At 42.5% G+C, this 17,663-nt stretch overlaps 4 protein-coding genes across 6 annotated transcripts; 2 read left to right on the top strand and 2 right to left on the bottom strand.

Moving 5' to 3' along the window:
- The first annotated feature begins 469 nt into the window (after positions 1–469).
- Positions 470–2,416, top strand: LOC135261950 (trypsin-1-like). Its single transcript, XM_064348664.1, has 6 exons — positions 470–563; positions 706–856; positions 1,125–1,375; positions 1,543–1,676; positions 1,972–2,073; positions 2,265–2,416. The coding sequence occupies exons 1-6, from the start codon at positions 524–526 to the stop codon at positions 2,310–2,312; spliced, it is 726 nt and encodes a 241-aa protein (XP_064204734.1). The 5' UTR covers positions 470–523; the 3' UTR covers positions 2,313–2,416.
- Positions 2,417–5,064: 2,648 nt separating this feature from the next.
- On the bottom strand, positions 5,065–7,078 carry LOC135261948 (trypsin-1-like). The gene is made up of 6 exons (XM_064348661.1): positions 6,989–7,078; positions 6,699–6,849; positions 6,215–6,465; positions 5,912–6,045; positions 5,446–5,547; positions 5,065–5,226 (listed from the first exon to the last, which is right to left on the bottom strand). The coding sequence occupies exons 1-6, from the start codon at positions 7,026–7,028 to the stop codon at positions 5,179–5,181; spliced, it is 726 nt and encodes a 241-aa protein (XP_064204731.1). The 5' UTR covers positions 7,029–7,078; the 3' UTR covers positions 5,065–5,178.
- Positions 7,079–9,650: 2,572 nt separating this feature from the next.
- On the top strand, positions 9,651–11,590 carry LOC135261947 (trypsin-1-like). The gene is made up of 6 exons (XM_064348660.1): positions 9,651–9,731; positions 9,845–9,995; positions 10,261–10,511; positions 10,678–10,811; positions 11,154–11,255; positions 11,443–11,590. The coding sequence occupies exons 1-6, from the start codon at positions 9,692–9,694 to the stop codon at positions 11,488–11,490; spliced, it is 726 nt and encodes a 241-aa protein (XP_064204730.1). The 5' UTR covers positions 9,651–9,691; the 3' UTR covers positions 11,491–11,590.
- Positions 11,591–12,264: 674 nt separating this feature from the next.
- Positions 12,265–16,923, bottom strand: LOC135261931 (homeodomain-interacting protein kinase 4-like). 3 transcript variants are annotated; one of them, XM_064348635.1, is made up of 5 exons: positions 15,886–16,922; positions 14,066–14,864; positions 13,075–13,914; positions 12,817–12,976; positions 12,265–12,588 (listed from the first exon to the last, which is right to left on the bottom strand). In XM_064348635.1, exons 1-3 carry the CDS (start codon positions 16,407–16,409, stop codon positions 13,717–13,719), a joined length of 1,521 nt encoding a protein of 506 aa, XP_064204705.1. In that variant the 5' UTR covers positions 16,410–16,922; the 3' UTR covers positions 12,265–12,588; positions 12,817–12,976; positions 13,075–13,716. The 3 variants fall into 3 exon arrangements, with proteins under 3 accessions (XP_064204705.1, XP_064204706.1, XP_064204708.1); XM_064348636.1 differs by lacking the exon at positions 12,265–12,588 and having other exon boundaries at positions 12,602–12,976; positions 13,075–13,140; positions 13,671–13,914; positions 15,886–16,923; XM_064348638.1 differs by lacking the exon at positions 12,265–12,588 and having other exon boundaries at positions 12,602–12,891.
- Between the last annotated feature and the right edge of the window lie 740 nt (positions 16,924–17,663).

Genomic DNA, 17,663 nt, shown 5'->3' with positions numbered 1-17,663 from the left:
TGGGAAAATATGAAATCATAATTTTTTTTTGATTATTTCAAACCTGACCTTTGCTCTTTAATTGACTTTATGTTTTCCACAGAAAAGCAAGAGACCATTTGGAAATTAGAGCCATAGAAAGATGTGCTTTTAAAGTACTGACATCACTATCACAAATTCAGAGAATTCAGAGATTACTGCAATGGTCAAATCGTATACTGTATGAAACATTTTTTCATGTTTGTCCTCCTATATTCATTTTATTGTGCCATATACTGCTAAAAACTCCTTGTTTCTCTTAATTAGGAGTTCTTAAGATGGTCTGAAAAAATGAGGAATTCTGAAGTTACATATGGGGTTTGGGGTATACTAATGTTAGGGTAACATACATAGTTGTTCATTAACAGGAGATATGGGCTCAACTCCAACAGCTGTGACATTGACATGTTCTCTCAGCCTGTGATTGGTTCCTCCAGTGTCTGAGGTATGTATATAAACTGCCCTGACATGACAGTCCTTCATTCCACAGGATCACCAAGTCACCATGAGGTCTCTGGTCTTTATTCTGCTTCTGGGAGCCGCTGGTGAGTATCCACACCGCATTTTCACATGAGGGTGAAGATATAGGGTTATGCATATTTTAACTCATTTCTTTAGACACATAACATTCAGTCAGGCAATGTGCAAGCTCCAGCTTTGATATTCTCTCTTTCTTTATTTATTCAGTGGCTCAGGATGATGATAAGATTGTGGGAGGGTACGAGTGTGAGCCCCACTCCAAGCCCTGGCAGGTGTCTCTGAACTCTGGGTACCACTTCTGCGGTGGCTCCCTGGTCAACGAGAACTGGGTGGTGTCTGCTGCTCACTGCTACAAATCGTGAGTGACGCCAATACACAAGACTGTGGGACAGCAGACTTATAGAGTGCCATATAGCTACATGATGTATTGATCTACACCACAGTATCAGCCAGTAAGAAGCTAAAGAAGTTAAATGAAATATGCACAAACCTTACATAGCTTGGGCAGGTTGAAAAATGATCCAGACCCTCAGGTACACTCATCGATATCACATAAAGTGCATATACCTCATGCTGTGCATTACGGTGAATTGGTCAAATGTGATATACCTCTCTCTCTCCTCCAGCCGTGTTGAGGTGCGTCTGGGCGAGCACAACATCAGGAAGACTGAGGGCAACGAGCAGTTCATCCGCTCCTCCCGCGTGATCCGCCACCCCAAATACAACTCCTGGACCATCGATAATGACATCATGCTGATCAAGCTCAGCGAGCCCGCCACCTTCAGCGACGCTGTGCAGCCTGTGGCCCTGCCCACCAGCTGTGCCCCTGCTGGCACCATGTGTACCGTCTCTGGCTGGGGCGACACCATGACCTCCAGTGAGTGTCACACAGGGGTCAAAGGTCAACAGCTAGTGGCCAGTGTCAGTGGAGCAGAATTATAGTCTAACAGTGGCACAGACTGATTGTCTATTCTTTCTCTCTGTCTCTACTTCCACCATCATCTACTCTATCACTCCCTCCCTCCTTTCTCTCTCTCCCTGCAGACGATGGCACCAGACTGCAGTGCCTGGAGATCCCCATCCTGGAGAACAGTGATTGTGACAACGCCTACCCTGGGATGATCACCGACGCCATGTTCTGCGCTGGCTACCTGCAGGGAGGCAAGGACTCCTGCCAGGTAATGAGAAACCTGTCCTAACACACACTAAACCTCAACTGACCTCAGCTAAGTCTTAATAACAAGGAATAATCCCCAATTACCTGAACTAACATACACTTATCTGTACAAATCCAGACTGAACATCACCAAACGGAACAAGCCTACACTCACTGATTTGCAGTAATGTGTACTAACCTGCTCTAGCCAACAGAATCCTGAAAAATAACCTGCCCATAAATATCAAATGCAATATTACTACTGCCACCCTGAGTGCAGTGTATCAGAGCTTTAAGCCTCTGTGTCTGTGTAACAGGGTGACTCTGGCGGCCCTGTTGTGTGTAACGGTGAGCTCCAGGGTGTTGTGTCCTGGGGATACGGCTGTGCTGAGAGGGATCACCCCGGCGTCTACGCCAAGGTACGTCTACACCTGTGTGTGTGTGTGTGTGTGTGTGTGCAAGCCTGTGTGTGTGTGAAAGGGTGCATGTATTGTTCTTTGTCTATCTACTGAAAGCTTGAATAGATTCATACATCACACCATTTGTGATATAGCGCTATTAGTCACTGCAACATTGATCAATTAATTCATTATATATTCATACTTCCCAGGTCTGCCTCTTCAACGACTGGCTCGCCTCCACCATGGCCAGCAACTAAATCCAGCAGGACAAGCACACTCCCAACCACCACTGTGAACCTCTGTGCAATATCATCGCATACCATGTCTTACCTCAATAAAGAAGTTTCACGATCAGCTTAAATTTTCTTAGTGATTTTGAGTTTCTTCAGACAACCGCTTTTTCTTATTGCTTATTTATGATGGGTCACTCATTTAAAAAAAGACAAAAACTACATCCTCAAGCTTCTTAATCAGTGGTCATAGCACAACAATATTTTTTTAAATGAATAAATGCAAGCCGAGTCTAAATTCAGAACTTCAACATGAAGCTGAAAAAATCAGGGTTGTGATTTATAAAATGTTCCTACACACATATTTGATTGAAGACTGGAAAACTTCTAAAGTCTGTTCAAATGAAACATTGTGTTCAAAAGCATTTAATCTTCTCTCAAAATGGCACTGTGCCTCCAAGTCACAAACACAAGAACAGTTGAATAGACTTTATAAATTCAAATGAAATACAGATGTGAAAAATGAAAGACTGCAAGGAAAAACTGCAATTCCTGCTTGAGTGTTTTTGGACGGTCACCTTATACAATCAACCTAATATAATCAACCTAACTCGATTCTCAAGCAGGGTTAGACACGAAGTCTCATGGAGACAGCACCATCAGGGTGAGTCCTGATTGGTTAATGGATGTGACAGGGGTTGATTAGCATATCTTGGTGAGGATGTTCATTTGTTTACCTGCCACTCAATCAGTTACTGGAACCTGCATTTTATTTCAGGAGTGGGGTATAAAAAGCTTGTGCCCACACAACACTAGTTTGTCATTGACCTGCCTTGCTTTTACCTGGTATGTTTCATACTGTAAATAGATACTATTCTGTTGCTTTGTTATCAAATTGCTATTAACCTAAACTTTGGAACCACAAGTCTTACTGACAAAATAGAAAAAAATCCTGCAACACTATTGTGAATTTCAGAGAAAAGCTCATATGTGGCCATTTTATTTGTGTTAAAACTCTTGAATAATAGTTTTAGTGCTTCCAAGGTGAACACAAAAGAGGAAAATTGTGTGAAGTGTTAATGTAAAATGTTAAATGACACTGAAATCTGTGTGAAAACAAGTAAAATTAACTTTTGCTCCTTGGGGTCATAGTACCAGTTTTGGAGTGTAAACAGTCCACAAAATCTGTAATTTAGGACCAATTAAAAACACAACTCTCCACTTCAGACAGATAGTACACTATCTCATAGTTTCACTCAGAAAGGCCCAATACGATCTGATGTGTAATTTGTAAATAAAAACACTTTAGAAATCTTATCTAGTGAATATATGGCAAATTCAGATTTGAATTAAAAGGAAACTGTGTTTCCACAGTCAAATTCCATTTCAGATGGAAGGACCAAAGAGGACTATCTCACAGGATCACACAGGACGTCATGAGGATCCAATGTGGAATTTCAAAATAAATGTCACATACAGTTGACTAAATTCAAATTGGAATTAATCTGTAAAAACTGAGGGTCGTAAAAATCATCAAAATCACCTTAAGGCTCAAAGTTAATCATATTTTTAAGGAGATTTCCAGTTTTTCATAGCAGTTCAACTTAAAATTGGATTTCCACTCTTTTTGCTGTCATTTTTAGCATTCATTTGATATGAAATATCTGCTGGTATACAGAATGTGTGATTTAACGAACAGCAACAAAAAATGAAGAGATGATTATGCATGATAAAATTCTATTCAGAATCTGTAAAATTGTATCTCGGTTATCGATGGTAACTATTTATGGTGGTGCGACGGGGTAAACTTAAATTTATTGATTTGGACAAGAGCACGTCAGAAAACAAGACAGCTAATGGCCAAGCTAAGTTTGGGCCACCACTAATATCTACTATTGAATGTAAGAATATTATGTAATGACAAATTTGTGCAAGTGCACTGGAGAATCCATTTTGGAGAAACTGAATTGTGTGAAATGATTGATAATGTAACAGTAACGTCGATGTATGTAAGAGTGGGCTGTGTGCACATGTGGACTTGATACCTGATCCGGATACTTAATCTATTGTGTGGTTATGTGACCTTGGTCTGGGGGGAATTTCATTAAGCAGGATTACTGGGCTAGCTGGATAACTGTGCTGAGAAAAAAACCAGAACAGTTCTTTCAACTACAGTCCATGTTCCAGATTTGGGAGGGTTCTGGGTTTTATTCAGTGTGGTGGTCCAGGTAATTCTGCTTCATGAAACTGGGCTCAGGTCTGTCACTTCTTGTAGAATGTAAACATTTGGCCTGTTCTCCATTTTGTGGCCTTATTTATATAATTTGGTTTGATTTCATGCCAAATTTGATCTTGCGTTCAAGTCCAAAAATGTGTTTGAAGGATTAATTTAATGCTCGTCAGCATGATTTGTACACTCAGCATTTGCTTTTGTTTAGTCATTAAATCGCAAATGACAGTGAGATTTTGAACAGGTCAGTTTAAGGTTTTTGTTATTTTTAAATCACAACATTGACATATATTTAATATACATACAGTCTTTGGCCAAATCTGAGTTTTTTAATTAATGGGTTCTTCAGTTGGATTTTTAAATGCTGAATTTGGACTTGACTTTCATTATTTTTTTAAATTATTGTTATTATTACTGTTGTGTCATGGCCACAGATTAAGCTTATGAATGTAATTATTTTAAAAATGTGAACCATCAAAAATAAGCAATATGAAAAGACACACTAAGGCACAAGACACTAGCTGAAGAAACACAAAGGCACAAAGAATGTAAAGGTGATTGTGAAACTTTATTACTGAGATAAACAGGCTGATGACACAGTCATAGGATGACATGACACTGAGGTTCACAGTGGTGGTTGGGAGTGTGCTAGTCCTGCTGGATTTAGTTGCTGGCCATGGTGGAGGCGAGCCAGTCGTTGAAGAGGCAGACCTGGAGAGCAGTATGAATACATAATGAATTAGCCAATGCTATTGGACTACAGAAGAGTGCTATATTATACAGGGTTAACTGTATAAAACCTAATATGTGTGCAATACATCATCCATTTCATATAGGTGAATGTACACACCCACCCATCCACACACACGCACAAACACACACACACACACACAGGCTTGCACACACACACACACACAGGTGTAGACGTACCTTGGCGTAGACGCCGGGGTGATCCCTCTCAGCACAGCCGTATCCCCAGGACACAACACCCTGGAGCTCACCGTTACACACAACAGGGCCGCCAGAGTCACCCTGTCACACAGACACAGAGGCTTAAAGCTCTCATACACTGCACTCAGGACAACAGTACTAATAGTGTAGATGTGTGCGGTTTGTACAGTCATGTCAGAAAGGCTAAGCATGTGAGTACAAATTAGTGTGAATTAGTGGATTTGGAGTGCAGGTTAGTGTAGAATTGTATATGCTACTACACATTTGTGAGATTTAGCTTGGATTTCTGAAGTTTATGTGTAAATAAGGGCAGTTAGTTAGGGTTCATGAGGGTTAGTGCCAGTCAGTCCATGTTGTTTTGAGCTAGTGGAAGTTAGTTGAAGTTGCTGAGGTCGCGGTTGGTCCTGATTAGTGGAGGTTAGTCCAGGATAGAGCTGCTCATTACCTGGCAGGAGTCCTTGCCTCCCTGCAGGTATCCAGCGCAGAACATGGCGTCGGTGATCATCCCAGGGTAAGCGTTGTCACAATCACTGTTCTCCAGGATGGGGATCTCCAGGCACTGCAGTCTGGTACCATCGTCTGCAGGGAGAGAGAGAAAGGAGGGAGGGAGTGATAAAGTAGATGATGGTGGAAGTAGAGACAGAGAGAAAGAATAGACAATCAGTCTTTGCCGCAGTTAGACTATAATTCTGCTCCACTGACACTGGCCACCAGTGCAGTTGACCTTTGACCCCTGTGTGACACTCACTGGAGGTCATGGTGTCGCCCCAGCCAGAGACGGTGCACATGGTGCCAGCAGGGGCACAGCTGGTGGGCAGGGCCACAGGCTGCACAGCGTCGCTGAAGGTGGCGGGCTCACTGAGCTTGATCAGCATGATGTCATTATCGATGGTCCAGGAGTTGTATTTGGGGTGGCGGATCACGCGGGAGGAGCGGATGAACTGCTCGTTGCCCTCAGTCTTCCTGATGTTGTGCTCGCCCAGACGCACCTCAACGCGGCTGGAGGAGAGAGAGAGGTACATCACTTTGCACCAATTCACCATAATGCACAGCATGGACATTGCATGGTCCATTTATCAGCCCTGTCCAGACCATGTAATATTTGTGCAGGCTGCATTTTGCTTCTTTTGCTTCGTACTGGCTGATACTGTGGTGTAGATCAGTACATCATGTAGCTGTATGACACTCTATAAGTCTGCTGTCCCACAGTCTTGTGTATTGGCGTCACTCACGATTTGTAGCAGTGAGCAGCAGACACCACCCAGTTCTCGTTGACCAGGGAGCCACCGCAGAAGTGGTACCCAGAGTTCAGAGACACCTGCCAGGGCTTGGAGTGGGGCTCACACTCGTACCCTCCCACAATCTTATCATCATCCTGAGCCACTGCATAAATAAAGAAAGGGAGAATATCAGAGCTGGAGCTTGCACATTGACTGACTGAATGTTTTGTGTCTAAATAAATGAATTAAAATACGGAACCCAAACCATTATGTTCATTTAGAAATGTGTCGTGGATACTCACCAGCGGCTCCCAGAAGCAGAATAAAGACCAGAGACCTCATGGTTACTTGCGGATCCTGTTGAACGAATAACTGTCATGTCAGGGCAGTTTATATACATCCCTCAGACTCTGGAGAAGCCAATCACAGGCTGAGAGAACCTGTCAATGTCACAGGTGTTGGAGTAGAGCCCGTATCTCCGGTTAATGTATAGCCATGTACGTTACCCTAAGATCAGAATACCTTATGTAATTTTAGAATTGTCATAAAATGATCCAAATCAAACTGAGGGGTTGTGAGACTATCCAAATCATTCTGAGCGAAGTTAAATCCCTTTAGTATTGCTACAATGGCAGTAAATATCTGTTGTGGCACAATATGTAATGAAAATAAGAATTTGTTCTTAATGACTTGCCTGGGGAAATAAAGGTGAAATGAAAACAAAATGTAAAAATTATCTAATAATACTGATTAAAGTACTCTTAAATACTATTACGTACTCTTCAACATGAATCTTCAGTCCTACCAGGCTTGATTATCTACTGAACTCTGAAGTGCTGTCCCAGACTGTGGACCAAGTATGCTTTCGTGTTTAACAACTTATGACTTTCCACCCAACCAGAGTTATAACTTGTGCTAGATTTCCTTATAAAACATTAGCTACTTCTTTCAGAAGAAACCATTTATGAAGCGTTACATTGTTTATGTATGATTTAAGACGGCATTGGCTTAAGGCACTGCTTCAAGAATACCACGTTTATGAAGGCATTATATATTATATATAAAGCTGTTATAAGAAACACGTTATTTAAAGTGTGACCAAATGTGCTTTTATTATGAAATTCCACATCCGAATATCCTGATGCGTATCTGAAGTTAAAATTGTCGGCAGAAATAGCGAGTTTAATTTTCATTGTGGTGTGGTCTGGTCGTCTGTTAAATCTATATGATTTTAAAGGTTTTATTTTAAGGTTTTATTCCACATTGGATCATCATGATTGTTTCCAAGTGATACTACAAGATGGTCCTCTATGTATTCAAAGTAGAATTTGCCAATGGAAACACAGTTTCCTTTTAATTCATATCTGAATTTGGTCATATATTAACTGTATGTGATTTTTAAAGTGTTTAAAAAAAAACTTATTTAGGAATTCCGCATTGGATCATCATGATACTTTCTGAGTCATATTATGATATGACTCTCTTTACTCTTTGTATCTGACATGGAGGAAGCACAGTTTCTTTTTAATTCCAATCTGAATTTGGTCATGTATTAAAGGCATACTATGCAGGATTTTTACCTTGAAATATTATAAAATAACCATGCTAAAGTATATCTACGATGCATTGGCAATTTCTGCCTTTATGCACGTTCTCTGAATTCATGAATCCTTTACTTGTATTTGTTATTCAAAATGTGTTGGGGATGTTCCTGGCTGTTGGGCTCTTTTCTGTGTGTGGAGGGGTGACTTTGGAATTGTTTCTCCTCAGTGGCCATTCGGACCTATAGGTAACGTTACCTGCAGAGTGAAGCTAGCAACAAAAAGGACTTTCATGATGGTCTAACATTTTCAAAATAAAAGTCCCAACTATTAAACCACTATTACTCTCAACATAATGGAATTAAACAATATGTTAAACATAATGGGATTCAATAAGCAATAACTGAACCTGCCTTTTTACTGTCGCTCCCTTCACAGTACTAACATTACCTCCAGCAATCCAGCAAGCTACAGTAGGTGGGGTACTCAGAGTGAGTGAGCGGGGTTGAAGACAGAGAAGACATCTTTGATTGTAAGCACAGGACTACAGCATGGCTAAAAATCCTGTATAACTTATGTAATATTTAAAGTGCTTCTCTTTAGAAATTCCACATTGGGTCATCATGATACTTCCAGACTGATACTGTGAGATGGTCCTCCATGTATATGAAGTGGCATTCTTCTGTGGAAATAAACATTGTCCTCTTAAGAAAAGTATGCTGGAATCTCTTGAAACTTTACTCAAGTTCTTTGCTCTGAGAAAAAATAGTTCTGAAGCATAAACTGAATAATATATGGATACAAACAGTGAAATATGGATTTTCAAGACTTACACTACACATGCATAAAATGTTCCAAGTTCTTTTGACTTTATTCAATAAATTCTCAAAAATATCTGCCATTCTGTCATTCTTATAATGTTTGACAACTGATTTTAAGCCTGACATTTGAACATATTTTCCACAGATCAGAAAGCGATCATTTTGATAATAATTGGTGCCTTACATACTATAGATGTGTTTTTAAAGAACTAACATGACTATTACAAACCAGAATCAGAGGTTGCTGCTATTTCTAAAAAAATGCAGAAATTGCAGTAACAAAATGAAAATTGTGTAACAAAAAAAATACATATTTTTTGTGTTTTTCCTCCTATGTTAATTTTATTTTGCCATTTAAAAGCATAAGGATGATTCTTTGTTTCTTGTATTATAAATGCGATTTAGAAATAATTAGGGTCTGGAAAAACGACCAGTTCTGAAGCTACATGTGGGGCATAGGGTATTCTGATACATAGGGGTAATGTACATGGTAATTCATTAACAGGAGATACAGGCTCAACTCCAACAGCTGTGACATTGACATGTTCTCTCAGCCTGTGATTGGCTCCTCGAGAGTTTGAGGGATGTATATAAACTGCTCTGACATAGTCATTTCTTCGTTCAACAGGATCTGCAAGTAATCATGAGGTCTCTGGTCTTTATTCTGCTTCTGGGAGCCGCTGGTGAGTATCCACACCACATTTTCACATAAAGGTACAATTAGTAATTTAGATCTTTGTGATGCAAGATGGACTGAAGTGTCTCTAACTTCAGCAATAAATCTATCTTTCTGCAGTGGCTCAGGATGATGATAAGATTGTGGGAGGGTATGAGTGTGAGCCCCACTCCAAGCCCTGGCAGGTGTCTCTGAACTCTGGGTACCACTTCTGCGGTGGCTCCCTGGTCAACGAGAACTGGGTGGTGTCTGCTGCTCACTGCTACAAATCGTGAGTGATACCAAGCGATGCCAATACAGACTGGCATGCAGTGACATATGATATACACGACAACACTGTATCGGCCTGTAAAATACTAGCTAAATCAAATGAAGCATGCACAACATTATATGGTTGGGATAAGTTAACAAAAGGCGTGGAGCATCAGTAACAGATATGGTGCACACTAACAATATTGGGGATTGTGCTGAATAGTTGCATGGTGGTAAACCTCTCTCGTTCTCTCTCATTCTTTCGTTTTCTCTCTCTCCTACAGCCGCGTTGAGGTGCGTCTGGGCGAGCACAACATCAGGAAGACTGAGGGCAACGAGCAGTTCATCCGCTCCTCCCGCGTGATCCGCCACCCCAAATACAACTCCTGGACCATCGACAATGACATCATGCTGATCAAGCTCAGCGAGCCCGCCACCTTCAGCGACGCTGTGCAGCCTGTGGCCCTGCCCACCAGCTGTGCCCCTGCTGGCACCATGTGCACCGTCTCTGGCTGGGGCGACACCATGACCTCCAGTGAGTGTCACACAGGGGTCAAAGGTCAACAGCTAGTGGCCAGTTTCAGTGGAGCAGAATTATAGTCCAACAGTGGCACAGACTGATTGTCTGTTCTTTCTCTCTGTCCTAATTCCCCCTCTCTCCACTCTATCACTCCCTCCCTCCTTTCTCTCTCTCCCTGCAGACGATGGCACCAGACTGCAGTGCCTGGAGATCCCCATCCTGGAGAACAGGGATTGTGACAACGCTTACCCTGGGATGATCACCGACGCCATGTTCTGCGCTGGATACCTGCAGGGAGGCAAGGACTCCTGCCAGGTAATGAGCAGCTCTATCCTGGACTAACCTCCACTAATTGGCACCAGCCACGACCTCAACAACCTCAACTAACCTCCACTAACTCACAGTAACTTGGACTAACTTCCATTAATCCAAAAATCTCTGCCCTAATCTATACTAAACTATGCGAATCCACAGCAGATCCACAAACTTGGACGACCGTAAACAAAACTACAGTAACCTGTGCTACAAACCCACCGATTCATACTAATCTGTACTAGCATGCTAATCTGACATTCAAACTGCGCAAACCTTCACTACTACTACTGTCATCCTGAGTGCAGTGTATGAGAGCTTTAAGCCTCTGTGTCTGTGTAACAGGGTGACTCTGGCGGCCCTGTTGTGTGTAACGGTGAGCTCCAGGGTGTTGTGTCCTGGGGATACGGCTGTGCTGAGAGGGATCACCCCGGCGTCTACGCCAAGGTACGTCTACACCTGTGTGTGTGTGTGTGTGTGTAATGTTTGTGTGTGAAAGGGTGCATGTATTGTTCTCTTTGTCTATCTACTAAATCATTCATTCATAGATTCATACAGCTCACCATTTGTAATATAGTGCTATTAGTCAGCATAGCATTAATCAATTAATGAATTATATATTCATACTTCTCAGGTCTGCCTCTTCAACGACTGGCTCGCCTCCACCATGGCCAGCAACTAAATCCAGCTGCGGAACCTCCAACCACCACTGTGAAACTCTGTGCTCTGTTCGTGTCATAAGCCTGTTAACATCAATAATAAAGTTTCACAATTACATTTCATTTTCTCTGTGCCTTTGTGTGTCTTCAGTCAGCAGCATGTTATATTGCTTATTTTTGATGGTTCACTTCTTACAAATAATTACATTCTCAAGCTTCCTAATGAGTGGCGATGGCACAACAGTAATAATAAATAATTTTAAAAATTGCAAAGCATCGATACAGGGGTCCAAGCAGCTAGTCCAACATGACTCTGCAATCAACCATCTCCATTCTTGCTGAGAAAAGAGTTCATGTCTCAAATGTCATGTGATCAGACTGATGTTTTATGAGAGGAAGATAAGGGCTATTTTTTCAAATGGAACAATGAGTGAACATGCTGAATTTCTTTTTTGTAACAGCCATGTACAGTGCTGTGAAAAAGTACTTGCTCCTTCCTGATTTACAAGATTATTGCATGTTTTTCACATTGAATAGTTATAGATATTTAGACAAAATGTAATATTAGACAAACAATAATTAATTGATAATTAGATTCAGCTGACTGAACACTGAGCTTTATTGCTGCCAGCCCTGTTGAATCTAAACCTCACTCATATTGAACCTTACTATCATCCATCCATCCATTATCTATACCCACTTATAATAAATAAAAAATTAATAAATAAATAAAGAAGCTTATCCAACCCAAAAAATAACACAAAGACAGTGACTCATTAAAAAGAGTACCACAGTAGTGCAGTTTACATGTCTTAACCCATTTATTTTCTAATAATCTTCTCTCATTACTGAAAGAGGTCTGTTGTCACAGTTAAATTACATTTTATTTATATAGCTTATTGTTTTAGCACACAGAGAGTCACAAACATTCTCTGTGGGGAACTGGAGGGAGTACAGAGAGGTGCAGTCCGATCGCATTCCCTCTAGATTGGGCTGTTAGTGGATGCCAGGCTCCTGGTAGCCCATCAGCCAGGCCCATATTCATGCTCAAGATCACCACTCCTTTCTCGGATGGTTTTCTGAATATGGACCAGGGCTGTCATCATCTTCATAAATTGATGCTGCAAAGGCCTTAAAAGTGAGATCAAGGAATTATGACTTGCATTTGGCTGAGATGTACATTAACAGCATTCAGTGAAACTGAATTAGCCTATTTCTATTGGCCTTGTGCACCACTGTCAATATGCTTTGTCAGCACATAACTATAGCTGTCTTATTATAACCAAATGTCAAAGACTTCAGCACAATTTATTTTGCAGCAATTCAAGTCACATGATTTCTCTCCTCACCACTTTTCTCCATCTTGGGTTTTTTTTTTGCGCTGTCCTACAGTCCGGCATCGCTGTCCTGGAGCGGTGACCTGACTTCTTATTGCCACGGCAACCACCAAAGAGGGCGCGAAATCGAATCTCCGCGACCGCTTTCTGCCCATGCTCGGTGGTGTGCCTCCTGTGTGAGTGGGAGGGACAGACAGGGTGGAAACTTGGGTTTAGCATCTGTACATTAACGACCATGGCTATGGACTGCTCTAATATAGCCCGACTTACCGCGCCTATCGTAGCTGACCTCCTCTACCCTTCTCGACTGTGGACCCCAGTGCCCCGGTAGCCCTGCTGGAAAAAACTCATGAGCCCATATTCATTAGAGTACTGACCTGGGACCAGTTTTAGCCCATTTATCTTTCACCCCCATCAATGGCTAAGGTTATGGGATGAGGTTATAAGAGGTTGGATAATTTTTGGATAATTATTATTTTTTTAAATCTCTTAAAACCCCACACACGCACATGCACACCGATAATACTCACCAATTGCAAAAGAGCAGATGTGTGGACAGATGCTCGGATGCAGCAAGAGAACTTACTTACCAATCTCTCTTGGCCTGGCGCGTTACTATTGGCATCCTAACTTCACTACCCTCACCAAGTAACAGGAATAAGTGGTTAATTCAGCTACATTTAGCTGAGGGGTACAATGACAGCATTCTCAGAACATTTAAAAAAGGAAGGCTATTTCTACTGGGTCTTTGTGTCCCATACCAATACGTGCAGTCAGCACATAACCAAACATCAGAAGATTCCCAAAACCCTTTTCCCTTTTTTTTTTTTGCAGCAAAGAAAGGCCAGACCCATGACAACCCTCACCACACCATCTTCTGGCGCTCCCCGTGCTCTCCGCCTCCCCGAAACCCTACAGGCTGCTGTCGCTGCCCGGAGTGGAGGCGGACTTCTTGCCCCGCCATTCCGAAAAGCGGGTCCGCAGCCACTTCAGGAAGCCCCTCCTTTTGGGGGGCCCCTCGGGGGCGGCCGGAGCGCCGCCGCTGTTCTCAGTGCTGCTCTCCTCGGACTCGAAGGCTGAACTGCTGCTCGAGGCCTCCGGGCTTCGCTGCTGTAGTGGGTAAAAAAATTCTTGTAATTTGACAACAAATATATACCCCACTAGCAGTATCCATGTCATGTTTGCATTATGGGACAACATTTAAGACGAGCTCTATTCATTTCTTTCACAGGACCTCCAGACATTTTCCAGACATAATTACCTCCGTCGTCACGGGGTTTTGGGCCGGCTGGCCTCCGCGGGCGGCAGAGCTGGGACCCTCCGGGGGGTCTACGTTGACCTGAGAGGCCGCAGGCTGCCTCTTGCGCCGGCGTGAGAAGACGCGCGAGAAAAACGAGCGCAGCGACCGTCTCACGGAGCGCCTCCTCTTCTTCTTTGGGACCTCGGGGTCGCTCTCCTCAGAGGAGGAGTCGCAGTTCCACGCCCGGTCCTGGGGCGGACACACGCCCGCCTCCCTGTACCCCTGCAGCGAGTACTGCGCGCGGGGCTTTGCGCGCCCGCTGAGGTGTTTCAGGGTCAGGAAAGGGTGCCACAGGGCCTGGTTGGGGCCGACCCTCTTCTCTGGCTCGAGGACCAGCATCCGGTTGAGCAGGTCCACCAGGCTCCTGCGGTCAGCCAACTCTGCAAAATCCTGCACTTCTGAGCCGTGTTCTAGCTCCTCCATGTTTCGCAGTAGATCCAGGTTGACTGGCGCATACCCCCTCAAGCTCTGGGTCCCTGAGAACAGCTGCCTCCCATTGTATGGCTTCAGCTGCCAGCCATATACACCCTTGCTGGTTTCCACCCGATCAAAAAACTTCTTTGTTTTGATGCCGGAGCTCAGCATTGCGGCAGAGGGCATTCCCCGGGTGCCAAAGATGCTGTGGGCCAGATCCAGCTCACACAGCGAGGGGAACACCATGCGGCCAATTGCCATCTCCCCCATCACGCAGCCCAGAGACCACATGTCGATCTTCGGGTCGCACGGACAGGCCAGGAGGACCTCGGGAGCTCGAACAAATCTGAAACGAGGCAACAATTGCACAGGTAAAAAAACTAAGCGATTAATTAAGTGCAATACATGCAATGGCTAATATCAGAACGATGTTAATTTGCATTGAGACTTTGTAGCATAACCTGTAGCAATAATTTGGAATCTAGGACAGGGTATCCTATAGCTTCTTGCTAATTCTGTCATGAAGGTTAGCAAGCTTGTTTCCTAGCTGATTTAGAATAGCTTGTGTGTAAGATTCCATCGCTTACTTTGTAGTTTATATTATTCCCTGTCGAAATGACAGAACAGGGGTTGTTTTATTTTAGGATTTTAGCCATAGAAAACAGTAATGGCAGTTGACAGGTTGCATCGCAGGCATTGACCCTCAATAACATTAGCATTAGAACAACTATGAATCCCATTTTACAAGTTTGCACATCAGTACACAGCAAAATTTGGTGCAAATGCCGAGAGGCAGAGTAAGATTTGCGAGGTTGCCATTATGGAGTTGTCTTCGTAATTTACTGAGTAGTCTGCTCTAGTTGGACTTCCGAAGTTTAACTGTAATTACTAGGAACTAAGTTGCACAAGAACTTATTGCGTGTTTTCTTACATTGATTTACAGATTTGTAAATGCATTCTAGAGATCGGTGAATCCCATTTATAGACTTGTGAATGAAACACCATTTACAGATTTGTGAAACAGATATCGTATTATCAAATGTGCAATTTTTCTCCAGAAGTTGGAATGCTCAGTCGTATACAGTGGAGCTCAAAATACATAGCCTATTTCAAATATCTATAACTCTAGGCGCCTCCGTGCGTTTCAGCTGGGCCGGTGAAACTTAACAAAAACGTATACTGGCGTACATTGTAGGCCAAGTTAATGCCCTCTCCCCATTTTAATATACATTAGGTAGCAATAGACAGAAAACTGCCTACCTAGACCCAGTGAAATCCCAATTTAGATGTTTTACACTTGTAGCTAGCGAAGCTATGACCAGTCAACCATTCAATCTGATGTTGGGAAAAGTGTCAAGTCTGCTAACCTGGGCTGAATGTATGGCGTCCACATTTTAGCCAGCTCGTTGGCGGTCATTGCGGAGCCGAAGTCGGCCAGCTTCACCCTGAAGGGCTGACGGCCCTGGTTAACGAGCAGGATGTTGTCCTGCTTGATGTCAGTATGGACGATCCCCATGTCCTCCAGTTTGGCCAGCGCAATGAGCAGCTGCAACATAATCGTCCGGATGTCCCGGATTTCAAACTTCTTCAGCGCGTTCGTCTTCCGATACTTATTCAGGTTCTGTTCCAGTGCCTCTTCCACTATGTAAAAGAAAAAATCGTGCGAAAAACCTTCATAGAAGCGGATAATGTGGTGCTTGTACGCGTTATGGGCCATGAGAGCGGATAGAAGTCGTGCTTCTCGGATGGCCATCCGATTGCCCGCGCGGAACAATTTCTTCACTGCAACGATTTTCTTGTCGCTCTGCCGCTCGTAAGTCGCGACCGTGCCGAACATCCCATAGCCTAAATCGTCCGTGTAGTCGTACTGTTCGGATTCAGAAGATATCATGTTGAACGCTTGGTTCTTTCGCTGAATACGTAAGACCTTGTACAACCTTAGTATGGCTAAGAACTGACTTTACTTGTTTGGTGTGGAAATTTATATATGATATATCTAAACTTTGATGACGTAACAGAGGGTCAGAAATATTCTATCGTGTAGCTACATTGACTACTTTGACGTCACATGCTGGTGGTCATAACTATAAAATGCATTCCATAAATGTGCATGGTAGTAGCCTACACAGTGGAAGGTATGAACGGGCTACATCTTATTCGGAATCATTTTAAAAAACGTCATGCATAAATGGATCTTGATGAAAACAAAAATTATGGACCACTTTATGCCCCCTAGGTTTATCAAACCCAGAATATAAATTACATTGAAATTGTTTCATCTGAATATCAAGTAACTCAAATCAGTTTAGATGTTCTCAGCTATGAATTGTGCCTGGGATTAAAGTGCCACGATATACTAAATGTGGGTATATAGCAGTGGCGTAGCCAGAAATGAAATTGCAGGTGAATAAAAGTGCAATAAGTCACTTTTTAGTAGTCTGGCTTGATTGACAATTCATTTATTCAGTAGGTGAGAGTATAAGCTTTCTAACCATGTATAACATGTCTAAATTTGGATTTTGAATAGCGTTTTTTAGGTCAGCGTAACCGAATTTTTTCTTATCGCATTCACTCTGGGTAGCAGTAAATGACGCTAACAAAACGTGGTCAACGATTTTTCGTAATTTCTTGGAAAATAGTATTATTATTGAGGACTTATGGGCATAGCTAAGCCATATGTTTGCTGGTAGACCTAGCTGACATCGTTTTCTGGAGCAAAACAAGCGGTATCGTAGCAAAACTGTGTCGTTGATTTACTGTCTGTCTACTGAACATCGATTTCATCATTGCTATGTAAGTAGGCTCAAAGTACTTCGGTTATATACGTTATTTTTTAAATTGAGTGTCTTTAAATAGGTTAGTGGTATTATATAATGTGGGTATTTCACACTGTAATGTAAGCGTTAGTTAATAGTGTAATAGTTTTTGTGAAGCATGCAACAGTGATGAGTGAGAGCTGGAACATTGCCAAAACGTGGTGGACGTTGAAAATTGTTTTTATGTGGTCCCATCCCCATACAAGAAAACATGCGAGTACAGAGTTTTAATGTTGTCTTCGTTAACATAACGTTTGTTTACACCAAACCAGAATGTCTGCACATATTCCGTGCAAGGCAGCATCGGACTTCTGAATATTGTGGATATT

This window comes from Anguilla rostrata, chromosome 8 (genome assembly GCF_018555375.3).
Source record: "Anguilla rostrata isolate EN2019 chromosome 8, ASM1855537v3, whole genome shotgun sequence".
Lineage (NCBI taxonomy): Eukaryota > Metazoa > Chordata > Actinopteri > Anguilliformes > Anguillidae > Anguilla > Anguilla rostrata.
Note: the sequence above shows the minus strand (reverse complement) of the source record. Positions and strands in the feature narration are given on the sequence as shown.

Coding starts and splice junctions, on each gene's coding strand:
- LOC135261950 (XM_064348664.1), top strand. CDS start 524: ATGAGGTCTCTGGTCTTTATTCTGCTTCTGGGAGCCGCTG. Junction 1,677..1,971: donor GAGGCAAGGACTCCTGCCAG/GTAATGAGAAAC, acceptor TCTGTGTAACAG/GGTGACTCTGGCGGCCCTGT. Junction 2,074..2,264: donor ACCCCGGCGTCTACGCCAAG/GTACGTCTACAC, acceptor CATACTTCCCAG/GTCTGCCTCTTCAACGACTG.
- LOC135261947 (XM_064348660.1), top strand. CDS start 9,692: ATGAGGTCTCTGGTCTTTATTCTGCTTCTGGGAGCCGCTG. Junction 9,996..10,260: donor GCTGCTCACTGCTACAAATC/GTGAGTGATACC, acceptor TCTCTCCTACAG/CCGCGTTGAGGTGCGTCTGG. Junction 11,256..11,442: donor ACCCCGGCGTCTACGCCAAG/GTACGTCTACAC, acceptor CATACTTCTCAG/GTCTGCCTCTTCAACGACTG.
- LOC135261948 (XM_064348661.1), bottom strand. CDS start 7,028: ATGAGGTCTCTGGTCTTTATTCTGCTTCTGGGAGCCGCTG. Junction 6,850..6,988: donor TCTGCTTCTGGGAGCCGCTG/GTGAGTATCCAC, acceptor TTATTTATGCAG/TGGCTCAGGATGATGATAAG. Junction 5,548..5,911: donor GAGGCAAGGACTCCTGCCAG/GTAATGAGCAGC, acceptor TCTGTGTGACAG/GGTGACTCTGGCGGCCCTGT.
- LOC135261931 (XM_064348636.1), bottom strand. CDS start 16,409: ATGATATCTTCTGAATCCGAACAGTACGACTACACGGACGATTTAGGC. Junction 14,865..15,885: donor ACGCCATACATTCAGCCCAG/GTTAGCAGACTT, acceptor GCCTCGTTTCAG/ATTTGTTCGAGCTCCCGAGG. Junction 13,915..14,065: donor AAAACCCCGTGACGACGGAG/GTAATTATGTCT, acceptor TACCCACTACAG/CAGCGAAGCCCGGAGGCCTC.